Source organism: Stegostoma tigrinum, chromosome 9, assembly GCF_030684315.1.
Source record: "Stegostoma tigrinum isolate sSteTig4 chromosome 9, sSteTig4.hap1, whole genome shotgun sequence".
Taxonomy (NCBI): domain Eukaryota; kingdom Metazoa; phylum Chordata; class Chondrichthyes; order Orectolobiformes; family Stegostomatidae; genus Stegostoma; species Stegostoma tigrinum.
Genome location: NC_081362.1, coordinates 24,345,327 through 24,372,871, shown reverse-complemented (window position 1 = coordinate 24,372,871; position 27,545 = coordinate 24,345,327). Strand labels below are relative to the sequence as shown.

General features: G+C 40.5%; 1 protein-coding gene across 8 annotated transcripts in view; it reads right to left on the bottom strand.

The window, feature by feature from the left end:
- Positions 1-27,545, bottom strand: part of prkn (parkin RBR E3 ubiquitin protein ligase) — a 977,400-nt gene that overhangs the window by 622,161 nt on the left and 327,694 nt on the right. For all 8 annotated transcript variants that reach the window (XM_059648413.1, XM_059648412.1, XM_048535676.2 and 5 more), the window contains one exon: positions 2,365-2,599. In XM_059648413.1, the coding sequence (XP_059504396.1) occupies positions 2,365-2,599 (235 nt within the window). The remainder of the gene's footprint in view (positions 1-2,364; positions 2,600-27,545) is intronic.

The following is a 27,545-nucleotide window of genomic DNA, read 5'->3' as shown; positions in this document are numbered from 1 at the left end:
AATGGAAGTCCAGAGAAACAAGTGGTGAGCTGGAGTTGCCAGACAACTTCTCCTGTTTCTCATTTGCGAATCTATCTAGTTGTTATCTAGTTTCCATCCAACAGGTTGGAGCATTGGAAACCGAAAATTAGTGAGGTGAGATAAATGAATACGGACATGGTAACGCATGAAAATAGAATTCTTGTTGCTCACTGGCAAAAATGTTATCTCAGAATTCAATGCTTGATTGGAAAATTGAACATTTTGGTCTCAATGTTGAGAAGCTTCTTGCTAGCCATTTCTCATGATTCTCCCAACTTTCTCGCCAAGACCCACATAATACAGGGGCTGAGAAGAATCGAACCACATTTACAGTAGGTAATCTACCCTCCTAAAGTGTCTATGCCCATGTGAACTGTGTATTCACATCTTTCCTAACGTGCTGTGCTCAGAATGGGATTCCATACTCCAGTTGAAGCCAAACTATGTCTTAATGTAATTTCACGATAACATCCTCTCTCTTGTATTCTATGCTCCTATTAATACAGCATAAGATATGGTTTGCTTTAATAACTTCTCTCAATCTGTCCTGCCATCTTTAAGTATGGTGGCAGCAAATCTACCAGATGGAATTTACACCATCATGAGCTGCACTGAGGATTTATCATGCAACATGGTGGCAAGCAGTTGCAACAATGAAGGCACTGGCAACCTTTGTAATATGACGATTCTTCAGATATAGTTGTAAGAGATTGCTTTAGCCTACAGTCTAAAATTGGAAGAGCTCAACATTTGAGAACACTGCAGAGAATAACTTCAAGGTAGAATTCCACCAGGTAGACTCTACAGTCAATGGTAGAAAGCATTTTGACCTGGTAAGAGACACACAGTAGTTAAGTGTGAGCTAGAAACTCCATGGACCTTGACTACGTGTAACATTTAGACAGCTACAGGTTGCTTCAGCTGCCAGAAAACTGTAAGACAACAGGTTAGCTGGAAAGCAAACAGGTATCACAGGGTCTGTGAATACATTTGAAATCTCAGATTGGTAATGGATACTTTTTTTTAAAGAAGGCTGCATTTTACAGGCTGGGAAAGCTTGCAGTAAATGAAGTACTTGCAGTTCGGATTGTGTTTTGACACTACAGCAGGCAGACACCATGGTGCACACAAAGAGTAAGGGGAATCAAAGGCCACTTAAGCAATTCAAAATGACCAAGGCATGTCATAAATCCAGAACTAAAGCAATAAGGGCAAATTAGAAGTCTAAGAACACAGATTCTACCATATAAAGAAAGTAGGAGACTATTAAGGCTGGAGAAATGTGGGAGATCTATTATTTTAACCACAGTAAAAGTAGGAAATAAAGCTTACATAAAGCACAGGTAGCAGGAATTGACCAGGAATAAAATGTAAAGCAAGAAGGATCATTAATAGCAAAGCAGACAGTGAAAATCATCTATTGAAATTAATTTAAGGAACTGTATTTGGTGTACAAAGCTTCAAAGAGCTGAATTAATTCCTTAAAATGGGTTCAGAGAATGGGAGTCTTTTAATAACGTTGTGATTCATAGGATTAATATAGAAAGGTTACGTAAAATGAGTCACATGAAGCAGAAATTCTTTATTTTGACCACATAAAGATATGAAATGCTTCTACTACATAGTGGTGCCATTGCTATTCTGTAGGATTAATAAGGAAAATAAATCATCACATTAAGAAGAGATAGCAGCAGCAATAACATTGCCAGGAGATTTAAGATGCAGGCTGAATGAAACACAGATTTGGACATTGTGGAAAAGAAAATCTCAAAATAGGGAATCACTTCCAAACTCCCTGCTAAATCAGAAGCTGAATAAGGAAATACTTCTGTATTTGATTGGGACTACAACTGAGGATACTATAAATTGACAACTTATAAAAAGAACCTGCAGATAGTTTTGATCGAGTTCTGCAATTCTTTGTCAATTACTCAAGCTTTAAAACAAAAAAAATCTTGAAAGAGTGGAATTTTTAATGACCTCAGCATCCTGGGAATCAGTAAATAATTTCATGATTAAGAATTTTCTCAGTCTGATCCCTGCAATATTTAAGATAGTCCTAATTTTACTGAAGTTTATATCTCTCGCTACTCTTCATCAATTTTGTCCTTCTTTAAGTTGTATTTCAGTTCCCTGACCATGGTGCAATTTGTTTAAACCCTCTAGTACTAGTGAGAAAATTGATTCCACCTTTGGTTCAGATTCATCCGGAAATAGGTAGCCCTTGCCTCAAAGCCAATTTCAAAGGTAGAACATTAAGAAAAGTTGGAAGAAAAAGTTTAAATGGAATCAATTGACAAGAGTATGTTGTGTATTATTAAAAATAAAGTCTTAGGCCTTTACCTGAAGATTCATAGCAGCTAAGATGACCCTGATCTCCATTTCCCAGCATACCTTTGAGATTCATAGGATGATTTGGAAAGGCAGATGTGCTGAAATCCATTTGATTTAACATGTCCTTTTCCCTTCCATTATTTTTGGCGATAATGCCAGTGGTTGAATTAGTAGGTGGTCTTTGAGTTAGTTCAGGAGTGTATTGTACTACATGAACCGTACTTTGCTGGATCAGGCCACAGCTCTGCAAGTAGAAAAAGAGAAATAATCAGCACAGAAAGGCCAATAAATTATTTAGAACAGATGTCAATCCAGTAAGCACTTTTTTCATATTTTTAATATTACCAACAGTAATTCAGAAGGAAATTTATACGAATATATAGAAACATCTTTATATGAATATTTTAAAAGCATATCACTGCTCTAAACATATCGAGCTTATATCATGAAATAAACTGCAAAGTTCTTGCTTTGAATATGCAAAAAATCATACCAAATTATATAAGGACTGACTCCTAGACCAGTATATCTAAAGTTTACATGTCTCTTGAATAGAATCCCTATAGCATGGAAACAGGTCCTTTGTCCCAACAAAGTACACATTGACACTCACAGTATCCCACCCAGATCCATCCCCCTAATCTACACACCCCTGAACACTTGCCGGCAATTTAGCATGGCCAATCCACCTAGCCTGCACATCTTTGGACTGTGGAAGGAAACCAGAGCACCCAGAGGAAACCCACACAGACAGTCGCCTGAGGGTGGAACTGAACCCAGGTCCCTGGCATTGTGAGGCAGCAATACTAACCACTGAGCCACCATGCCACTCTTGCTTTGCATATTTTCACATTAACCTATATTTTCTTATGTTTAAAAATTAGTGGGAATAAAATTGGATAAAGACAAAATTGTCATGAGAATCACAATGAGTGGTTATTGTAACCATTTTCATAGGCCATCATTTAATAACTATCCCTGAATGCCCTGGAATTGAGAGGCTTGCAAGGCCATTTCAAAGAGTAGCTAATTACATTACTGTGGGTTTGGAATCAGATATTGTTGAGATTAGGTCAGGGTGGCAGACTTAGCTATCTGAAGGATTTTACTTCTCAGATGGGATTTTACAACGAGTAATGATTGGTCACTATTAACAGTCACTATTACTGAGACTAGCTTTCAATTCCAGATTTTATTAATTGAACTTAAATTCCACCAACTGCTATAGTGGAATTTGAACATGAACAGCAGAGCATTAACTTGATTTTCTGGATTACTAATCCAATGATTTTACTACTGCAGCACCATTATGCACCATCGGCAGAGCCATATAGTGTAATGTAAATTGCACACTCTATCATGCTGCCTGCTCATTATAATGATTTCTGCATATATACATCAGCAGGGGTCACAATGTATATTTACACGCAATACTTTCAACTAGCCAGCACCTAATGAGACAGAGTGGATTCTGGTTGGAACATGTGGTGGGAGTCACTCTACAACTGAATCTGATGTAAGAACGGCTGACCATAGCCATTCTTTGGTTTATAGTGCTAGCTGAAAATCATCATGGCTGCTACCACAATACTGGATATTGACATGCAGGGTGCACTGCCTATGGTCACATACCAGCTTCGTGTTTAGGAAGTAGGAATCTTTTCACTTCAGGCGACTGGAAGAGTTGGTATGAAGCATGTGAAACACAATGTAGTTACAATTAATGGCACCCTGAAGCATGGAGAAACTTTCAGTCTTTGAAAACACTTGTACTCATTCTACCTGCTTGTAGAAAATAGGATAAAATGGGATAATAATTCCTCTTTGCATAACAAGCTTCAGTGACCTTCCTTGTGCAACACTATACATAATGAGTCCAGCAGTAGGAAATCAGATACACATAAGTTCAAGTGAGTCTCAGAGCCACTTAATTGTGATCCCTGCCTTGCTCTGCAGTTGCCCCTACAATAGTTAGAGCACTTCAGTGACAACCTCCATGATGAAGCACTGGCATCTCTAACAGAGGTCACTGCAGAAATTTAGATAGGAAAATTACTCCATGAATACCCTGGAGGAATTAATTCTGATCTCCTGCTGACAGTTTCTTTCCCACTCCTCCCTCTTCTAGCAGCTTGTCATCTGTATTCAGCTTGAGTATAGTAGTGAGTATTATTAAAAATAAATCATTACATTATTTAACAAAAATTCAAGGAATGAAGAATTTTCAGGAAAACATACATAGAAATTGATGTAACAAGTGAGAAGGGTTTGCTTGATTGCCTTGACATGGGTGATTTTTCTAAATAATACAAATTTTACAACATCTGAATAAAACTTCTTTTCTCATTGGTTGTGGAAGCCTTTAAAACCTCAATGAAACCAAATATCATACAATAGAGGGTATTCACCCCATTGTACCACGGTTGAATTTTTGAAACAGCTATTCAATACGTTCTATTTACAAGGCTCCTTTGTTCTGAAGGCAGCTTCCAAACCAGTGATCTCTGTTTAGAAGGGCAGCAGATACAAGCAGTCAGCAGCAACTGAAAGGTCCCTCCAAGCCTCACACCATTCTGACCCAGATTTGTAATCACCGTCCCTACACTTTCACTCAGCCAAAATCTTAATTTCTCTTCCTAACACCACTCTGGCTGTGCTAACACCATGCAGCCTGCAGCTGATCAAGGAGTAGCTAATCAGCAGCTGTTCAAGAAGGCAACGAACCACCACCTTCTCAAGGGCATTTACGACTGGTGTTAAATGTTGCCTAAGCCAGTGAAGCTCACATTCTACGAAAAGAGAACTAAAGCTTTCCTCTTGAAATAGAACATGTTTGGGAGAATAAGCTGAAAGAATCGTAGAATTTTACTGAATGGAAAGAGGTCATTTGATCCATCTTGTCTGTGCTGGCTCCCAAAGGGCTCCAGCTGGTCCCATTCTCTAGTCCTATCTCTATAGCCCTCTAAATTCATTGCTTTCAAATATATATCCTCCTCTCTTTTGAAATGTCCCATGGAATCTGCTTCCACCACTCTTCCAGGTTCTGCATTCCAAGTCCTAACAACTCTGAGCAAAGAAGTCTCTCCATGTCTCACTCCTGATTATATTGCTAACAATCTTGAAATTGTGATATCTACTTCCTGATATACCAACTAGAGGAAACAAAATATCCTCTTTAGCCTGTAAAAATTGTTCATAATTTTGAATGCCTCAATAAGAATACATCTTAATTTTCTCTGTTCCAAGGAGAATAAGCCCTTTTTCTCTAATCTCTCCTTATATCTAAAATCCACCATTCCTGGTATCTTTCTCATAAATCTCCATTTCACTCTTTCCTAAAATCCTTCCTTTAAACTAGGTGCCCAGAAGTGAATATAATAATTTTAATGTGGTCTGTCTGATGATTTGCAGGGTTGTAGCATCACTTTCTTGTTTTTATACTCTATGTCTCTGTTGATAAACAAAGGTTCCACAAGCCTTTTTAACAAATGTTTCAATGGGCCTGGCCAACTTCAGAGAATTATGCACTTCAACCCTGCGGTCCCTCTGCTCCTGTACTTCCTTCAAAGATATACCATTAATTTGTTGCTCCATGTTTCTTCAACCAAAATGCACTATTTATCTTTTCTCTGCATTGATATTCATCTGCCAGATATCTGCCTCTTTGGCCAACTTTTCAAAGTCCCTTTAAAGTCACTCAGGATCATTGTCATAATTCACTATTCTTCCTAGCTAAGAGTCATCTTCAAATTTAGAAAGTTTGCTCTCAACCCCCATCTCCTAATCATTAGACAAATTCTGCATCCGCTGTATCCGTTGTGGCTTTCTCTACATTGGGGAAACCAAGCGGAGGCTTGGGGACCCCTTTGCAGAACACCTCCGCTCGGTTCACGATAAACAACTGCACCTCCCAGTCGCGAACCATTTCAACTCCCCCTCCCATTCCTTAGATGACATGTCCATCCTGGGCCTCCTGCAGTGGCACAATGATGCCACCCGAAGGTTGCAGGAACAGCAACTCATATTCTGCTTGGGAACCCTGCAGCCCAATGGTATCAATGTGGATTTCACAAGCTTCAAAATCTCCCCTCACCCCACTGCATCCCAAAACCAGCCCAGCTTGTCCCCGCCTCCCTAACCTGTTCTTCCTCTCACCTATCCCCTCCTCCCACCTCAAGCCACACCTCCATTTCCTACTTTCTAACCTCATCCCGCTGCCTTGACCTGTCCATCCTCCCCAGACTGACCTATCCCCTCCCTACCTCCCCGCCTATACTCACCTCTACAGGCTCCATCCCTGCCCCTTTAACTTGTCCATCTCCCCTCCACCTATCTTCTCCTCTATCCATCCTCGATTCGCCTCCCCCTCCTTCCCTATTTATTTCAGAACCCTCTCCCCATCCCCCTTTTCTGATGAAGGGTCTAGGCCCGAAACATCAGCTTTTGTGCTCCTAAGATGCTGCTTGACCTGCTGTGTTCATCCAGCTCCACACTTTGTTATCTCTAGTCACTTAGTACCTCTACCTTTGCCCTTCCTTCAGTGAGCAGCTGACCCTGCTCTATCCTTAAGGGTCAAACTCTATCTTTCGCTAATCTTTTACTGCTAATATGTTTGAAGAACATTTTGCTATTTGTTTAGCACAGCCTATCATCCTTTCCTTACGCTTCCTCTTAGCCTTCCTTATATCAGCCTTAGCCTCTCTCCCACATTTGAGAGGCTCTTCCTAATTTATATTGCTATTAATATTCTGATATGCATCATTTGCCTCCTTCTCCTTATTTTCTCACCAATATCCTTAGTTATCTGTAATTAGATGCTCCATATTTATTTCTCTTAGGTATGTACATAGCTTGCACTTTATTCATCTCTCTTTTGAAAGACTACTATTTTTCATCCACCAAAATGCATTCCAATCAACCTGCTTCAGTTCAACTTTTAGACCTCTAAAATCAGTCCTTTTCAAGTCTGGGATCCTAATCCTTAACTGATTTTTACCCTTTTCCAACTTAATATTGAACCATATTATATTATGATCACAATTTCCAAATGCACCCCACCCTGATATTCTCCACTTGGTCTGCCTCATTTCCTACAGCTAAATCCACCACAACTTCCTCTGTGGTAGGACTAGGAATGCACTGATCGCCTGAATGCATTACAGGAATTTTTCCCCTTCCATGCCCCACACACTACCTTTTTCCCAGTGAACCCGAGAAGAATTGATTTCACCAACTAGAGCAACCCGATTTGTCCTGCAAATTTCCATAATCTGTGTTTCAATGCTCCCTTCTACTTTCTCCTGACCATTTGGAGATCTAAACTAAATACCCAAAAAGGTCACTGCTCCCTTCCTTTTTCTCACCTCCAGCTATATAGATTCTAATTCAGGAATTGCATCTCATTCTATAGCAATGTTTCTATCTTTGACCAAAACTGCTACAACCCCTCCCTTTTTACCTCAACTTCTTTCCACTAAAAACCTGACAACCCAGGATGTTGTATATCCAGTCCTGTTCTGGCTTGAGCCTCATTTCTGTTACAATGCCAGAGAGAACTTCTGTTTCCAGTTCTCCAATTTTGTTTATTGTGCATACAATTTTATCCTGTCCTTATCTCTTTCTTGCCCACTGGAAGGCAACTGTCTCCTTGTTCACTGCTAACACTCAGGCCTGGTCTTGCTTCATTTTCCCCATCCCCCACCTTCTCTCTTTTTCCTCCTTTGGTTCTTCCAATCTAGGCCTATTAGTCAACCCACTACTTGCCTTAAAAGATTATATCGATTGCTCATGTTAAGCCCATCTCTTCTGAACAGCTTTCTCCTTTCCCAAAAGAGATCCCAACTCCCTTCAACACCATTACTTAAATGGTATCTTGAGGCACAGGTAGTATTTCTGAGATTACTACCTTGGTGGTCGTGTGTTTCAACCTAACTCCTGAACCTGATCCTGCAAGACTGCCAGGCTGTCCCTGCCAATATTGTTGGTTCCCACATCACAACCACTTGTTGCTCAATGTCCCTTTCCATAAGTTTTTCCAGCAGTTACAATATGTTCCAAACTCTTGCACCTGAGAGGCAACAGACCAACAGGACTCACGAACTTGGCTGTTAATTCGACTGTCTATCCCTCAAAATATTGACTCAGCTACAACCTTTCTAACCTGCCTACCAGCCTCTTTCTCTTTTTCCAAAGCAGCTTTGAGGGCCATGGTACTGTCATCCACCTCAAGTCATCTACCTCCAAATTAGTTGTGAGGCTCACTAAACAGGCATTTAAAATTTCATACCTGTTGGACAGCTCCAAGGAGTCCTGGGTTTCCCGGGCCTACTGTCTCTTTTCTTTTCAGTCACTCACTCATCAAAATCTCTCCTCTTTGCCTGTTTATCACAACGTGGAGTGATCACCCTCTGGGGCGACTGTTTAAGAAACCTCTCTCCTTCTTGTATGGTGCACAGAGAAAGAGTCACTGCTCGAAATCAGCAATATGTTGTTCAAGAACTACAACCCTTTGACACTTCATCCTGGATGTCTTATAGCTCCAAAACATCCCATGTTTTGCATGTCACACATATCATAAGTTTTCCCAACGCACCTGCTATCTATATTATTCAAATGATGCATGTTGCTGGGGCTCTGCTGTTTCTAAGCCGAAAAGAAATATTCTAATTGTCTCTCTCTCTTTTCTTTTTGCTTCAAAGGACAGAGAGTGAGGCAAATGCAGGACAGTAATGAAATGATTGGGCCTACACTGTGTTTTGACACTGGTCCCTCCACAATCACTTTGTCAGTTGTAGTTAGTGAGCCGACTTATCCAAGATTCCTTCTTGGTTACTTCTTGCTCTCACATTCTGTTTTCAGGTGCCATGGATAGTAGGAAAGCTGTGGAAAAAAGACAGGAAGAAGGGAAAGGAAAGGGGCTCTCATCAAGATGCCACATCTTCCCAGGTTGTTTAGCAAGCATTTCTCCTGTTTGAACATCAGTTAGGAACAATGGCTGAAATCTGAAGGTGTAGCAATGAATCTGTCCACAATTTGGGAATTCAGGGGCACCCATATTTCGGTCAGTTATGGGAAATCCAAATCAATTTTATGAGCAGCAGGCAGCTAACTATCTGCCATCAGGGTTCATATCCTCTCAAGGAACAAAGTAGCCCTTTGTCGCTCTTCAGTGCCATTAATTTCTGCATTATTGTTATTTTTTCCACCATTAATTTATGTAATGCCTGGCTTTGAATCTACGTTAGTTTCCTTGGGATTTCTGGTGTGCTGAACAAATACAAATTAATTATTCAAAATATCCGTCCTTTCCCTACATTCATCGACAATATTACTGTTGTCAATGACCAGTTTTCAAAGGGCCCACATGTTTCTGATCACCCTATTTTGCCTATTACTATTGCAAAAAATGTTGTACAGCACTCATTTCAATATAATTTGCCAATTTCTTTTGCTATCCCATTTGTCAGAATCTGTGCTACTTGTTTTTGTCTGAACTTTTTCTTTAATTTTCATTTCTTTTTCTTTTACCTATTCAGTTGTGTATGACAGTTCTTGAGCAAGTAGAGTTCTTGTCACATAGTTATGCACTGGTTCTACATCATGCTACATTATTGTTTGAATGTCACCCAGTGATATTTTGTCTGGCATTGTTTCCCTTTGAGTACTGGCAACTGAGGGGACATGTTTGAGATGTATAAAATTATGGGGGACATAGACAGAGTGGATAGGAAGGAACATTTCTCTTTTGTGGAGGGATTAATGACCAGGAGGCATAGATTTAAGGTAAAGGGCAGGTGGGTTAAGAGGGGAAGTGAGCAAAGCATTTTTACTTGGAAGGTGGTGGGAGTCTGGAACTCATTGCCTGGAAGAGTAGTAGAGGCAGAAATCTTCATAACATTTAAGAAGTATTTAGATATACACTTGCAATGACAAGGCAAACAAAGCTATGGGCTAAGTGCTAGAAAATGGGATTAGAATAGTTACTTGACCTACTCTTGGGAAATATGGTAGGGCAGGTGACCAAGGTGTCAGTTGGGGATCAGTTTGGGGCCAGTGACCATAATTATATCAGTTTTAAAATAGTGATGGAAAAGGATAAACCCAATCCACAAGTTAAAGTTCCAAATTGGAGGGAGGCCTATTTTGATGGTATTAGACAAGAACTTTCAAAAGTTGCCTGGGGCAGATGTTTGCGGGTAAAGGGAAGGCTAGGAAATGGGAAGTGTTCAAAACTGAGATAACAAGAATCCAGAGACAGTATCTTCCTGTTAGGTTTAAAGGCAAGGCTGGTAGATGTATGGGATGCTGGATGATTACAGAAATTGAGGCTTTGGTCAAGAAAAAAAATCAGAAGCATATGTCAGGAATAGACAGCACAGATCAAGTGAATCCCTAGAAGAATATAAAGGCAGTAGGAGTTTACTTAAGAGGGAAATTAGGATGGTAAAAAAGGGACATGCAATAGCTTTGGCAAGTAATGTAAAGGAGAATCCAAAGGGATTGTACAAATACATAAAGTGAAAACGAGTAACTACGGAGAGTAAAGGGCCCCTTAAAGATCAGTAAGGCCACCTGTGTGGAACTGCAGGAGATGAGGGAGATAATAAATGAGTATTTTGCATCCGTGTTTATTGTGGAGAAGGATATAGAACATGGAAAATAAGCAGCTATATCTTGAAAAATATCCATACTACAGAGGAGGAGGTTTAAAACACATCAAGGTGGACAAATCCCTGGGACCTGATCAGGTGTACCCTAGAACTCTATGGGAAGCTACGGAAGTAATTACTGGGCCCCTTTGCTGAGGTATTTGTGTCATCAATCGCCACAGGTGAGGTGCTGGAAAACTGGAGGTTGGTTAGCATGGTACCAAAATTTAAGAAAAGTGATAAGGAAAAGCCAGTGAGCCTGACATCGGCGCTGGGCAAGCTGTTGGAAGAATCCTGAAGGACAGAATTTACATATATTTAGAAAAGCAAGGACTGACTAGGGATCAACAACACAGCTTTATGTGTGAGAAACTGTGTCTCAGTAACCTAGTTGAGTTTTTTGAAAAAGTAACAAAGAGGATTGGTGAGAGCAGAGTGGTAGATGTAATCTATATGGACTTCAGTAAGGCGTTTAACAAGGTTCCACACGGTAGACTGTTTAGCAAGGTTAGATCACATGGAATACAGGGAGAATTAGTCATCTGGATACAGAACTAGCTCAAAGGCAGAAGACAGAGGGTTGTGGTTGAAGGTTGCTTTTCAGACTGTGAACCGCAGTGCACCAAAAGGATCGGTGCTAGGTCCACCGCTTTTCATCATTTATATAAACGATTTGGATGTAAATATAAGAGGTATGGTTAATAGGTTTGCAAATGACACCAAAATTGGAGGTGTAGTAGACAGCGAAGAAGGTTACCTCAGAGTACAACGGGATCTTGATCAGAAGAGCCAATGGTTCAAGGAGTGTCAGATGGAGTTTAATTTAGGTAAATCTTTGAAAACACAAATCAGCACAGGACTTATATATTTATATACATAGTAAGGTCCTGGGGAGTGCTGCTGAACAAAGAGGCCTTGGAATACAAGTTCATAGTTCCTTGAAAGTGGAGTCACAGATGGGCTGGATAGTGAAGAAGGCATTTTGGTATGCTTGCCTTTATTGGTGAGTGCATTGAGCATGGGACTTGGGACATCATGTTGCGGCTGTGCAGGACATTGGTAAGGCCACTTTTGGAATACTGCATGCAATTCTGGTCTCCCTGCTATAGTAAGGATGTTGTGAATGTTGAAAGGGTTAAGAAAAGGTTGACAAGGATATCGAGAACGCCCTTGACCGCGTCTCCCGCATTTCCCGCGACACATCCCTCACACCCCGCCCCCGCCACAACCGCCCCAAGAGGATCCCCCTCGTTCTCACACACCACCCTACCAACCTCCGGATACAACGCATTATCCTCCGACACTTCCGCCATTTACAATCCGACCCCACCACCCAAGACATTTTTCCATCCCCTCCCCTGTCTGCTTTCCGGAGAGACCACACTCTCCGTGACTCCCTTGTTCGCTCCACACTGCCCTCCAACCCCACCACACCCGGCACCTTCCCCTGCAACCGCAGGAATTGCTACACTTGTCCCCACACCTCCTCCCTCACCCCCATCCCAGGCCCCAAGATGACATTCCACATCAAGCAGAGGTTCACCTGCACATCTGCCAATGTGGTATACTGCATCCACTGTACCCGGTGCGGCTTCCTCGACATTGGGGAAACCAAGCGGAGGCTTGGGGACCGCTTTGCAGAACACATCCGCTCAGTTCGCAACAAACAACTGCACCTCCCAGTCGCAAACCATTTCCACTCCCCCTCCCATTCTCTTGATGACATGTCCATCATGGGCCTGCTGCACTGCCACAATGATGCCACCCGAAGGTTGCAGGAACAGCAACTCATATTCCGCCTGGGAACCCTGCAGCCATATGGTATCAATGTGGACTTCACCAGTTTCAAAATCTCCCCTTTCCCTACTGCATCCCTAAACCAGCCCAGTTCATCCCCTCCCCCCACTGCACCACACAACCAGCCCAGCTCTTCCCCTCCACCCACTGCATCCCAAAACCAGTCCAACCTGTCTCTGCCTCCCTAACCGGTTCTTCCTCTCACCCATCCCTTCCTCCCACCCCAAGCCGCACCCCCAGCTACCTACTAACCTCATCCCACCTCCTTGACCTGTCCGTCTTCCCTGGACTGACCTATCCCCTCCCTACCTCCCCACCTACACTCTCTCCACCTATCTTCTTTACTCTCCATCTTCGGTCCGCCTCCCCCTCTCTCCCTATTTATTCCAGTTCCCTCCCCCCATCCCCCTCTCTGATGAAGGATCTAGGCCCGAAACGTCAGCGTTTGTGCTCCTGAGATGCTGCTTGGCCTGCTGTGTTCATCCAGCCTCACATTTTATTATCTTGGAATCTCCAGCATCTGCAGTTCCCATTATCTCTGACAAGGCTGTTGCCAGGGTTGGAGGGTTTGAGCTAAAGAGAAAGGCTTAATAGGCTGGGGCTATTTTCCCCAGCGCATTGGAGGCCGAGGGGTGACCTTATAGAGGTTAACAAAATCATGATGGGCATGGATAGGGTAAATAGACAAGGTCTTTCCCTAGGGCGGGGGAGTCTAAAACTAGAGGGGACAGGTGCGAGGGAGAGATTGAAAAGGGACCTAAGGAGTAACATTTTTACGCAGACAGTGGTGCGTGTCTGGAATGATCTGCCAGAGGAAGTGGTGGAGTCTGGTACAATTGCAACATTTAAAAGGCATCTGGATGGGTACGTGAATAGGAAGGGTTTAGAGGGATAGAGGCCAAATGGAACTAGATTAATTTAGGATGTCAGGTCGGCTTGGAGCAGTTGGACCAAAGGGTCTATTTCCATGCTGTACGTCTCTATAACTCTATGATTATGACATGGTTGTTCTTGATCACTGTAGCCTTAATAGGACACAGGGACTTTTTCTGTGCTGTAGATATCTACGATTCTATTGTATCTGCTAACAGATTTGTTCAGTTTACTATGGGCAGTCTCCAAGTCATCTCATTGAAGCCAGCAATACCTGAATACAGAATTTTATTGCCAATTTTCCAATTCTCCATTTCAGATGCTACTAAGTCGAACTCAATCATATTATGATCGCTTTTAGATAAACGTTCACACACCATTGGTTGTTCACTAAATCTAGCTTCATACTTATTACTAAATCTAATATGCCTAATGATGTGAAAATATTTCTTTTGTGAAAGTAAAATGAAATTCAGGAGATGATGAGGCAATTTTCAGGCTGTTAGGTAAATTATTGACTTAAAATAAAGGAACTGTTTATGACATAGTTTTGATTAATAAGAGTTTCAGGAAAGTAGTTCACAACTACAACCTTCTATTGCAATCAATAATAGTTCAAAGTATGAAATGGCCAATGGGAATAAACTACTGAAATGGAGCTGTACCTGAACAGTATGTTCAGGATGTTATTAACAAGAACATTGTAACAAAACTAAGAACCCGGGCATATATTTTTCTGAATCTGTGGCAAAGCCGTAATAATGTTTTATTACATGTTTTATTTTTCTCCTGAATAATAACAGATCTGTGCAGAAAAAAATCCAGGATATCATGGTACAGTCACAATCTCACCTGAATCATTCTTAAATTCTTCATGCTTCTCATGCATCAGTAAAAATTTGTGCAGAAAATAATTAGAATGTCACCTTGCTACTAAATGGTTGAGGCAAATAGCATAGATGTAATTCAATGGGAAGTGAGTGAAACACATGAGAGAGGAATAGGAGGATATGGTGCTAGGATTAGATGATGTAAGGCAAGAGGATGCTCTTGTATAGCTTAAAAACCAGAATAGACAAGGTGAATTAAATTTCTGCACTTTAATTTATACATAACTGTGTAAAATTTCAAATGTGCAACATAGCTTTTTAAAAATTCATTCACGGGTCAAGGGTGTTATTACATTCTGAATAGTCCAGCAGGCTGTTGAGTAAATCACATCGCACTGGATCTGGAATCAAAGATAGGCCAGATCCCTGAGTAAGAATGGCAGATTTCCTACCCTAAGGGATATTAATAAACCTGTTGGGCTTTTATGACAAAGGTTGCCATTAGGCCAGCTTATTATTAAATTCAAATATTTGAACCGATGTGCCTCAACCTTCAGCTGTAGTTTTAGGTTTCCTAGTCGAAGGGCATTACCACTATTTCACTGTCTTCCCCAATGTGTAATGGGCGATATGGCATAAAGTGGTAAACTAATGGTACAAATTAAACAGATTAGGTCTAAGTGTCATTACAGAAATATGTTTACATGGTGAACGAAGTTGAGAAATAAATATTCTAAAGTCCACAATATTTCAAAAAGTCAAGATGAATGGCAAAGGAGAAGGACTAGCCCCAATCATAAAGGATCACGTAAGGACAATAGTGAGAAAGAATCTTAGCTTGAAAAGTCATGAAGTATTGCGTTCAATTCTGGTCGTCACATTACAGGATCGATGTGGAGGTTTTGAAGAGGGTACAGAACAGGTTTACTAGGATGCTGCCTGGATTAGGGGGTATGTGCTATAAGAGAGGCTAGAAAAATTCAAATTGTTTTCTCTTGAGTGGTGGAGGCTGAGGGGAGATTTGATAGAACTTTATAAAATTATGAGATGCATAGGTAGGGTTGATGGTCAGAATCTTCTTTCCAGAGTTGAAACATCTAATACTAGGGGGTATGCGATTAAGGTGAAGGGGGCAAGTTCAAAGGAGACATTGGAGCAGTTTTTTTTTACACAGAAAGCAATATGAGTTAGGAATGAGAGATAATGGGAACTGCAGATGCTGGAGAATCCAAGATAATAAAATGTGAGGCTGGATGAACACAGCAGGCCAAGCAGCATCTCAGGAGCACAAAAGCTGATGTTTCGGGCCTAGACCCTTCATCAGAGAGGGGGATGGGGTGAGTGTTCTGGAATAAATAGGGAGAGAGGGGGAGGCAGACCGAAGATGGAGAGAAAAGAAGATAGGTGGAGAGGTAGGGAGGGGATAGGTCAGTCCAGGGAAGACGGACAGGTCAAGGAGGTGGGATGAGGTTAGTAGGTAGGAGATGGGGGTGCGGCTTGGGGTGGGAGGAAGGGATGGGTGAGAGGAAGAACAGGTTAGGGAGGCAGAGACAGGTTGGACTGGTTTTGGGATGCAGTGGGTGGAGGGGAAGAGCTGGGCTGGTTGTGTGGTGCAGTGGGCATATTCATATTCCACCTGGGAACCCTGCAGCCTAATGGTATCAATGTGGACTTCACCAGTTTCAAAATCTCCCCTTCCCCCACCGCATCCCTAAACCAGCCCAGTTCATCCCCTCCCCACACTGCACCACACAACCAGCCCAGCTCTTCCCCTCCACCCACTGCATCCCAAAACCAGTCCAACCTGTCTCTGCCTCCCTAACCTGTTCTTCCTCTCACCCATCCCTTCCTCCCACCCCAAGCCGCACCCCCATCTACCTACTAACCTCATCCCACCTCCTTGACCTGTCCGTCTTCCCTGGACTGACCTATCCCCTCCCTACCTCCCCACCTACACCCTCTCCACCTATCTTCTTTACTCTCCATCTTCGGTCCGCCTCCCCCTCTCTCCCTATTTATTCCAGAACCCTCACCCCATCCCCCTCTCTGATGAAGGGTCTCGGCCCGAAACGTCAGCTTTTGTGCTCCTGAGATGCTGCTTGGCCTGCTGTGTTCATCCAGCCTCACATTTTATTATCATGAGTTAGGAATGCATTGCCAGGGGTGGTGGTAGAGGCATTGCATTTCAGACTCCTACTACTTTCTGCATAAAAAAACTCTTTCATTTAGTTTCATTTGTTTCATTGTACATCATGTTTGGCACAACATCATGTGCTGTATAGTTCTATGTTCTAAGCAGAATCAAAATTTAGAAAATTTGCTATTTAGAAAAAGCAAGAGGCAGAAAATTCTGGTGACAGTAGCTTTTAAGTGGTTTGTAAGCAGTAATACTGTTAGAAAAAGCATTAATCAAGAAATTATTGGAATATTGCCAAATTGAAAGACATTTTATTGATGCTTTTCATCTTGTCCTAATGAAGATATTCACAAGCATACCAATGTTAAGGGGAACAACTGTTGCACTGTTTATAATGTTTATATATTTATCAGTCATACTTGAGTTCTGTACTACATTTCAGGGCACAAGCAAGGAGCAGGAATAGGCCATTCAGACCCTCAAGACCACTCAACCATTCAATAACATTGTGGCTAATTAGATTATAACTTCAAATCCATATACCCATGTAACCCTGTTAACTATTCACCCCATGCTTAATGAGAAAATACCTCCCTCTGCTTTCAACATGTTCCAAGAACTCTGTTTCCACCACCCTTCCAGGAAGAGAGTTCCAAATGCTTTTCTGACAAAAGTTTTTTTTTAACCTCTGATTTACAAATGCTCTCATTAGAGAAAATATTGTCTCCATATCTAAAAACCAAAAGAACTGAGGATGCTGTAAATCAGGATCAAAAACAAAAGTCGCTGGGAAAGCTAAGCAAGTTTGGCAACATTCAGTGACCAAATTACTTGAATCCTTTCTAAAATAAGGTAACCAATATTGAGCACAGTACTCCAGATTAGGTCTCACCAGTGTTCTGGGGAAGGGTCACCAGACTCAAAATGTTAACCCTGATTTTTTTCTTCACAGATGCTGCCAGACCCGCTGAGCTTTTCCAGCAACTTCTGTTATTAACTCCATACCTACCCTGTGAAATCCTGAGGGGTTTTCACACATTTCAATCAAGCGAGCAAGTAAGCTCTTCTGAACTCCAAAAACAAAAATAAGCTTAGCTTGTCCAACATTACCTCAAAAGACAGCCCATTAATTCCAGGTATTAGTCTGGTAAACCTTCTCTGAGCTGCTTCCAAATTACTTGTATCCTTTCTTAAATAAGGTAGCCAAAACTGCGTACAATACTCCAGATTAGGTCTCATCAGTGTTCTATATAAGTGAAGCATAACTCTCTACTTTTGTATTCATTCTTTTTCATTATAATTGACAACATTTTATTAGCTTTTACAATTACTTGCTGTACCTGCAAACTGACCATCATAATGACGGAAGAACCCTGAAATAGACATATGGAATTTTTAAAAAAGACATACTGCCACGAGTATGGGAATGTAAATTCAGTTACTATCAGGAAAGAAAGACCCTGAAATGCCACAGCTGACAAGTCAGGGAAGCTTCAAAGGGATGGACTTAAAAGGAATAAAATGCAGTACAAATTGAATTGTAACCTCTTGGGAGTTATCTCAGACTATGGTCATTCTAAGAGAAAAAAAACAGCAGTCTGGATGATAGATATGTTTTGAGTCTTCTTTCAAGAATATACAAGAACAGGTATAAAGTCATTTTAAGTCTAGTTTCTGTGTGTTAGTGGAAGAATGTGTCCTGTTGAGCTGAGCCAGTAGACTGCAGTGCCCCTGTGTACTAGCCTAGATTTGAGCAGTAGTGTGCTGTGAACATAACATTTTTTAGGTTTTCCTGAACACTTGCTACACCGGCATGCTAACCTTCTGAGATTCATGTACTAGGACCACCAGATCTCTCTGCATCTCAGACTGCTGCAACCTCACACCATTTAAGTAATATGTTTCTTTATTATTCTTTCTGTCAAAATGGACAATTTTGTATTTTCTATATAATACTCCATTTCCCAGGTCTTTGCCCACTGTCTTAAGCTATGTATATCCATTTGTGGCTTCCTCATGTTTTCTTGACAATTCATTTTCCTACCTATTTTTGTGTCATCAGCAAATTTATTAAATTGTCAGTTTCTTCTCCCAAATCATTTATATAATATTTTTTATTTATTCATCCGACATCGGTGCTGCTGGCTGGACAGCATTTCTTGCCCATCCCTAATTGCCCTTGAGAAGATGGTGGTGAGCTGCCTTCTTGAACTGCCGCAGTCTGTGTGTGCAGGTTGACCACACTGCCCTTATGGAGGGAATTCCAGGATTTTGACCTAGAGACATTGAAGGCATATGTACTTACTGTATGCCACTTCCTTTAGGGATTGGGTAGTTTTCTGTATAATCTAGGAATGTAATAAAATGTTGGCCTTTCCTTTTGAATGCATTGCTGATGTCCTCAAGTTTGTGAAGGTAAAGATATGTTCTTGCAATTTTATCCTGGATAAGGATTATTGTAGGACAACTCAGTAGTATTCACCAGGAGGTGGACCTTTTAATGTGACTCTTGTAACTTTGGTACAAGGATTATTTTAGCAAAATCGTAGAGCAGCATGAGTGGAGATCACAGGTGGTTTACTGATAACGTGTTAGCCAAGTATTCTTCATCTTGAGAATGCTCCTTATTTAATTTACACTCACTGTCTCTGAAGTGCTACTGAATGCAATGCACCTACCATCACAATTTCTGAGCATTGCTATCAATACTATGAGTAAAAAAGTGTGCCTCTGTATTCCTTCCTTTTGGACCCACATTCATGACAAACTGACATGTAATTTGGTCATTGCCACCACACATGCTTAAATATGATACTGTAACTTTGAGAACACAGATATGGGACAGAACTTCTCCTTCTGTAGCCTGGAAATACATGATAGGTTCTGCCATCATTCCAGTTAAGGTACATGGAATGAAATCCACCAAAAGAACATCCAAGGCGTGATCCTTCCCCCTCGACCTTACTGTAGCCTTTAGTGTCCCCAAGATTCATCCGCAGTGCCTTGACCGCAATCTCAACTTACAGATGTGTGGGTCCCTCATGGACTCACTTTGCAGATTGTGAGAAAGTTTTCAAGATGTGCATTGAAAATAAAGCACAGCCTCTTGGGGTTTGAAGCACTATAACTTTAGAAAATCTGGCCTGAAGAGTCCCAGCTTGTTGGGAGTGTTCTGCATGGGTGTGTACACACAATCCTTGGCCTCAGCTCCTGAAGGCAATGGGGTGTTTGGAAAGGGGGAGGACTGGAGTGGCCTGGGAAGGTGCAGTGATGGTGCCCTTCTACTGCTCCTCCTCCCTCACGGTGCTTCCTTAAGAAGAGACATTTGGAGAGAGATGGAGGGGGCCCTCCACCCAATCACTGCCTTGTTCTTGATGCTGATCACCCATGACTAGACTAATGAGGAACAAATAATCAGTGGTTCTGAGGTTGTGGTGTAGGAACTAGAAACAAATCCTTGACTAAAAAAGTATGACTGTATTCTTTCTAACCAGCATTTTATCTTCAGTTATTTAACAACTGTCTATCTCTTGCAATTTTGAAAAGGAGAAAGATTGTGTGATTGGAATGGATGCAGCTGCAGTTTGTAAGTATGCATATTCATGCAAGGTAACAGATCATGAAGTGAGTAGGAAGTGCAGTGGGTAGGAGGATGGAAGAGACTTTAAGATCACATTGTGAAATGCCTGTACACTGGCAGATTTAGATTGAGTCAAGTCACTGTAAATGTGAGACCGCCGAGAAAAGATGGTGCCACTTAACTTTGTCAAGTTCTAGAGTTGTTCAATTCCTTGCAGTACTGCATCCTATCACTTTTGTGTGGACCAGTGCACTGATCTACACTTCAACTGCTCCCATGCTGAATAGTTTTGATGGGATGGCTTTCTGATGCCTTTCCCTAGGAACAGGTTGGACCTTCTCTTGATGATCCTGCAAGCCAGGATCAGTAAACAGGGATACATCTTAGACCTAGTGCCCAGAGGTCTTTAAATATAGTACTAGGTCCTTCTTTTGATCCTGAAATGTCCTACTAATATGGCAAGAACGTCCAGCTCACCTGTCATGTGAGTCACTGAATAACTTGTGTGACATGTTGCTTGCTTAAACAATGAGGTAAAAAGTACACAATCGTTTGAAATAATTGTGCCTGGCATTGTCAGGTATGATGTTATGTAAGACACACAACATTATACTTTAAGATCAAAATGATAAACTTGGCTATGTAGCTGCTTACCAATTTGTCAATATTTTTACTTAGACGCTTTGTTGCCTGTTTGGAAGAAGGGTTTGCACCTTAGGCATAATCTTGTCTGTTTCCCCTCATACGTTAACTGAGCTGCTACGTATTTCCACCATTTCTTGCTTTAGTTTAAAAATTGAATAACAATAATTTAATCAAAACTTTTTTTGTCAGTAATGAAATAAGCAGACTTTGGAACACTTGCTCAACTATAATTTATTTTCCATTAAAATGCAGTAACAGCACATATGACTTACAAAGGTTGTGATCGCTATCATTGAACTATAGGTTTATTTCTTAGATCTCCAGGTTAACACAACTGCTTCTCTTATTAATTTTGCAATAATATCTTTTGGTGTGCATTAAAATGCTTGATAAATCTTTTATCAAAAGCAGTTAAGTTTAATGCTCTCAGTAATATATTTTGTTGGTGAATATTCAAAGAATGTCATTTTACACACTACATTATAGTTGCAGCTCTATCGATCAGAAGTATAGAGATTTTGGAAGGTACCCCCTTACTCAGAAGAACAACATACAAGAAAAACACGTCTAATTATCCCACAGTGCCTACTACTGTGGCAATCTTGAAGTCGTAGCCAGAGACATTTCTGTCATAACGGTATGAAAAGTTGAAATAAGAGAATGTATGTTACATTAATACATTCAGTTTCCTGTTCTATCAATGTCTGCGAAACATTTCATTGTCTGAAGTATATCCCTTCAGTATTTGCAGTATTTCTTCACTCATTGTGTTGTACATTTTCCGAAGACTGAAACAAATGCCTTTGCTGCTGCTGCTGCTGGTGCCCACTCTTGCCAGGGAATCTGCTTTCATAGCATGTCATGCATGTGTGTCTTGGGCAATCCTCATACATTCACTGTAGCTCATCTGCAACCACTCTGAGACATCTATTATCCAACTACATCCATATGCAGAACTCTTTCTATTGTCCTCCACTTTGCTGTCTATAATAAATCTCTGTAGATTTTCAGCTCTGATTAAATGGCAAAATGTCGACATTTTATTTTATGGTTGCTCTTTTTCCGAGCTCTTTTCATACTTGCAATTTCAAAGACCTTTTCATTGTTTTATGGCCAAAATATCAAATTTTTAGCACACATCTTAGCATCCACACTTAGAAGGATTCAATTTTCTTTCATAGGCTATTACTTATTGTCCAGGTTTCTGATGCACACAGGATATTGGATAGAATGCAGCATCTTGAGTTTTTCCTTGTTACAAGTGTTAGGATCCTTGCTGATCGTTTGTTTAGAGCTGTCAACTGTGATCTGAGGGCTGAAGGCAACCTTTGGACTGTGAATAGCAACTCGTATTTTTAAGAAAAGTGAACAAACAAACTGATGCTTATTCATGAGACCAAGCCAGAAAATTTTGATTCCTGTTAAAAGTACTTGAGAAACACACCAGAATGCATTTTGCTCAAACAGTTGACAGATGTTTTAATAGTAACGGGGAATTTATAGGGAGACAACTAGTGTAACAAAGAAAAACCAAAGTTTCAACTGGTTTTTGAAATATGTGTAGGTCAGAAGGATTCTAGCTATCATAGCTGCAAGATGGAGTTCTGATCGCTCCCTGATTATCCTCTCATGATCAATTTATTGAAAGTTCAAGGAATAGGATCTCAATTATAAGAATTACATTAATATTCCCTGATCTTACTGGAAACTATCTGCATGCACCAGTGGTTTCAGAAACCAATCAAGATACAATCCATGATACAAAGTGTGGAGCTGGATGAACACAGCGGGCCAAGCAACATCTTAGTTCCCATTATCCAAGATACAATCCATGTAGTCTATGATATTATAGATTATGGAATCTGCTTAAATAAGTTGGCCAGTTACATCTCATTTACATTTTATCCTTTTGATTTATCCCTTGACTCTGTTTATTTCTCTACCTGACTTTGTGAGAGTGGGGGATTATAATCAAAGAAGATTGGCTTTAAATCAGGGACATTAATTAGATTACTTTGTCATTTAAATTTGCTCTTAATAATAAGTTGTTAAATCTTTTGCTTAACTAGAAATCCAGTCTCTGCTATTGATTATTCATAAAGTCTGGCAGTGATTATTCATAATGTCTGGTTAGGAACCGTTGGGATCTATTTTAGGGGTTCTTTGAATGTTTCAATTTTACTGTGGTGTAAATACAGTGTTACGGAGCTTGATTTGATTTGGTTGTCTGCCTCTGTGTCTTAACACAGGTTGATTTTTTTTGTTGTTAATACATCTTTCATTTTCACAAAATTACTTTTGGCTCCCTCTATTCTAACTTGGCACTACTTTTACCATTTTCTGTTATCATTTGTCTTAAATAGAAAAGCTTATCCACTTGCTCCTTTGTTACATGTAAATTTTCCTATATATTTCTGGCTATTTATCGAAAATTGTGCTTAGGTTAAATTAATCCCCCTTTTGTTCCTACTCCAGGTGTAAGTCCAGACTGGGAGTTCCAATGAAGAATCGAATTAAACCAGAAACCTTTCTTTCCCTTTCAGAGTCAGCCTAAAATATGCAAATACTTCGGATTTCCAACATAGATACTTTTTGTTAATCTTAACTTTTCTGAACATTGGAAGTGGTGTTAAGTAATGAATACTGTACATTATAAACTGGTTCACACCAACTTCTCATACACTACTTACAAACCATCTTCCAGAGGTGTGTCAGAAAGCAGCGGAGCAATCACTCCCTATCCAGGTATCAATTTCATATTGATTGCTGTAGCTGGCTCACTTTACTGAATGGCCTACTGCTGTTGCCATTTCTTATGCTCTTATGAAATATCCTTTGACATCACAGCTTTATTCACATCAATAATGAATAATAGTGGCCACATTACTGGAGGAAACAACAACCCAGGGCAACAGTTCCATCAGCAAGGACAACATACTTAAATTACTAGACCTCTGAATCACCACATATTTTATCTTAAATGGTCAAATATACAAACAAATCAATGGTATACCAATGGAGTCACCCATCTCAGGACTCAGTGCCGAAGCAGTCATGCAAAGACTAGAACACACCACTCTCTCCCACATTCAAACTAAACTGTGGATCCAGTACATAGACGACACATTTATCATTACTTAATGCAACAAATTAAAAGATACTCACCACCTCACAAACAGCATATTCACAGGAATTAAATTCACAAGGGAAGGAGAAAACAACAATCAACTTCCATTTCTGGATGTTAAAGTAGAACGGTTGACAAATGGGGAGCTCCAAACCTCAGTGTAGATAAAAACAACCCATTTGGATCAAATCCTCAACTTCCACAGTAACCACTCCAACGTTCACAAACAAAGCTTCATTAGGACACTATTTAAATAGGCCAGGAGACGCTGCAACATTCCAGAACTAGGCCAGGAAGAGGAAGAATATTTATACAAGATCCTTGCTTTAAATGGATATCCCCGCAACTTCATCCACAGATGCCTAGAAAGCAGATAACAACAGGAGGACACAGTATGACCTAATACACTGACCGCACTTTCCTACATGAGGAACATATCGGAACTGACAACAAGACTCCTAAGACCACTAGGAATCATGGTGTCCCACAAGCCCACAGCCACTCTACAACAAACACTCACAAGGATTAAAGACCCATTTCCCTCAACACGCAGAATGAACTTGGTTTACAAAATATCGTGCAATGACTACCACAAACATTATATCTGACAGACAGGAAGGAAACTAACCACCAGGATACATGAACGTCAGCTAGCAGCAAAATGGCATGATGAAGTCTCCTTAATATCATTCAGACAATGAAGGTCATCAGTTTTATTGGGACAAAGTAACCATAGTAGCCCAAGCCAAAGGTAGACGTTCGCGGTAATTCCTAGAGGCATGGTTCTCCACCCACACTTCAATCAACAAACTTACAGAATTGGACTCCATATATAAACCTATAGAGATCAAAACCGGAAATGACAGTACTCACCATAACGGACAGTATAAATTCCAACCACAGTAAAATAACATTGCTTCATTGGAGGTTCCACTGATGATGTCACCTAGCAGGGTGACGAGACATCTGAACAAAAACAAGCCAGCTCGGCGAGCAAGTCAACAACCTCATGAAATAGTCTTTTCAAAATTTGTGTCACGCCCAGCTAGCATATTGTTCCTCAAAACTAAGTGAGGAGACACGATCAATATTTGTTATTACATTTTTCTGTTGTTTCTAATAAATGTAAGGTGAGATGGAGTTCATTGTATTTAAGTCGGAGGACCCAATGTATGATACCTCCTGTCTGACCACAGCATGTTAACAATGAAACTTACTTTTCACAAAATGCTGCTTTGTATCAGTGCATTTGTTTTACTTTGACCATGAGTAGGAATAAGATGGCGCATTGGGATTGAACCTTTGCGTTTTGTGAGCAGACACTGGGTTTCTAGTGAGCACACATCGAATTTAGTTCAAAGTAAGTCAAGCAAATAGAACTGAAGCATTCCATCTCTTTAAGAGACATAAAGGGAATAAATTTGGACAACCTCAGTCAAGATCACAGTAAGAATTAATCCATAACTCAAAACTGTCAATAATTCTGCACTAATTGGGACACTTCACTCAGAATGCACTGAATGATGGCACAGTAGACTGTTTCCTTCTGCGATCACACATGATGCTGAGATAATAAAGAACAATTCTAGCATGGCCTTGCATTGCCATCTGATCTCTTAAGAGACAGAAATAGACTAGTTTTCAACTGCAACGCAGCACACATCACTAGGTTTATCACTCAGAATTATTCCTGTCTCTTCCAACTACCCTTACTCTTTTTCAATTATTTCTGATCTTCACAGCGTCATTTTATAAATAAGGGACCATATATGTCTATCTATAGAACTGAACATTTAAATGAAGGTATCAGATTAAAAGTATTTCACAGTCTAATCCCACGTCTGTAAATTAAATCCATCCGATCTATTCATACTACTTCTTTTTCACTCCTTTTCTGGTACAACATTGATTATACATGGGATGTGGATGTTATTGGAAATGCCAGTAAAAAGTCAACCATGTGACTGTCAATCTCAGTCACATGTTGGTCAGACCAGTTATGGGTTCTTCCCTAGAGGATTTTAGTGAGCCAGATGGGTGTCTACATCAATTATAGTTTCATGGTCTCAAATTACTGAAACTAGCTTTCCATTTTAGATTGTTTAAATTAATTTAAATTTACACCAGCTGCTATGGTGGAATTTGTACCCATCCTTCCAAAACATTAGCTTGTGACTTTAGCGACATCAGAACTACACCACCATCTGCTCCTATTTCCAAAGTGTCAACATTAGGCCACACAAAAGACATGAAGAAGATATTGAGATCAAGGGAACAAAACTGCATATAACAATTTGTGAAGCTGGATGAATACAGCAGGCCAAGCAGCAACTCAGGAGCACAAAAGCTGACGTTTTGGGCCTAGACCCTTCATCAGAGAGCCAAGGCCCGAAACGTCAGCTTTTGTGCTCCGGAGATGCTGCTTGGCCTGCTGTGTTCATCCAGCTTCACACTTTGTTATCTTGGATTCTCCAGCATCTGCAGTTCCCATTATTTCTGCATATAACAATTTACATGTTTGACAATCACAGTTATATCAGATATGGGGAGGAAAGGGATGTTTAAAATTCTGCCTGAAGACTTAAAGCAGGAAACATTTTGTTGAAAAGGGAAGCATGTACTGAAATCACACTAGACCTCATTTGATTCCATTGTTTGTCAGCCATTGCAAGTTAGTATTGCGCTAACAGCTAATTTGGCACTGCTTCTACTTGACTTAAACCAGACACAAAGTTCACTTACTTTCAACAATGGGTTAGAAACTGCAATCAACAAAGCTAATGTTTGAATGCTGGTGATGTGCTGTTTTCATGTAACATTAACATGTTTGTGCACACACAGGAAAGCAGCAAAAATACTTTAGTGTCTTTCACCTTTGCTATTTGGGACTGCTGCTCTGGAATTTTGTCATTTGTCTAACCTATAATTATTTGGTCCAAAGGCGAGCAAATTTCATAAACTTGTCAAAGAAGAACTGAAGATTATTAACTTTTACAACAAAAAGTACTGAGATGATTTTCAATCAATCAATGTGGTATGTTAGCATTTTGGGGATGAAAAAGAAAGGAAATGAAAGAACAGAGGAAAACATACTCACACAGGACAGCAAGATAACAAAGTGTGAAGCTGGATGAACACAGCAGGCCAAGCAGCATCTCAGATATCAACAGCCTCACGCATATTGTTCACAGACCTAAGTTTACAATCTGAGGCACAGTTAATTGCGAATGTATTTAAATCCAAGCAAACACAACAGCCAATTTGCACACAACTCATGGCAAAAAGCGAATTAAATAAAATAAACCATAAAATCTGTCTCTTGGCAATGTTGGCTGAGAGGATTGGCCAGAACATGTAAAAAATCCCTTTTTTCAAATACAGGTTCTACTGGCCAGCAACAGGACTTTTGTGGCCAATTGGCAGTGCGCCTATCTTTAAGTCAGGACGTCAGGGTTCGAGACCCACCCGCTCCAGAGCTCTGTCATAACATCTCTGAACAAGTCGTTAAAGAAAGCTAGTGACAAGTTAGTGGTGATAGAAAGGAGGCATATTG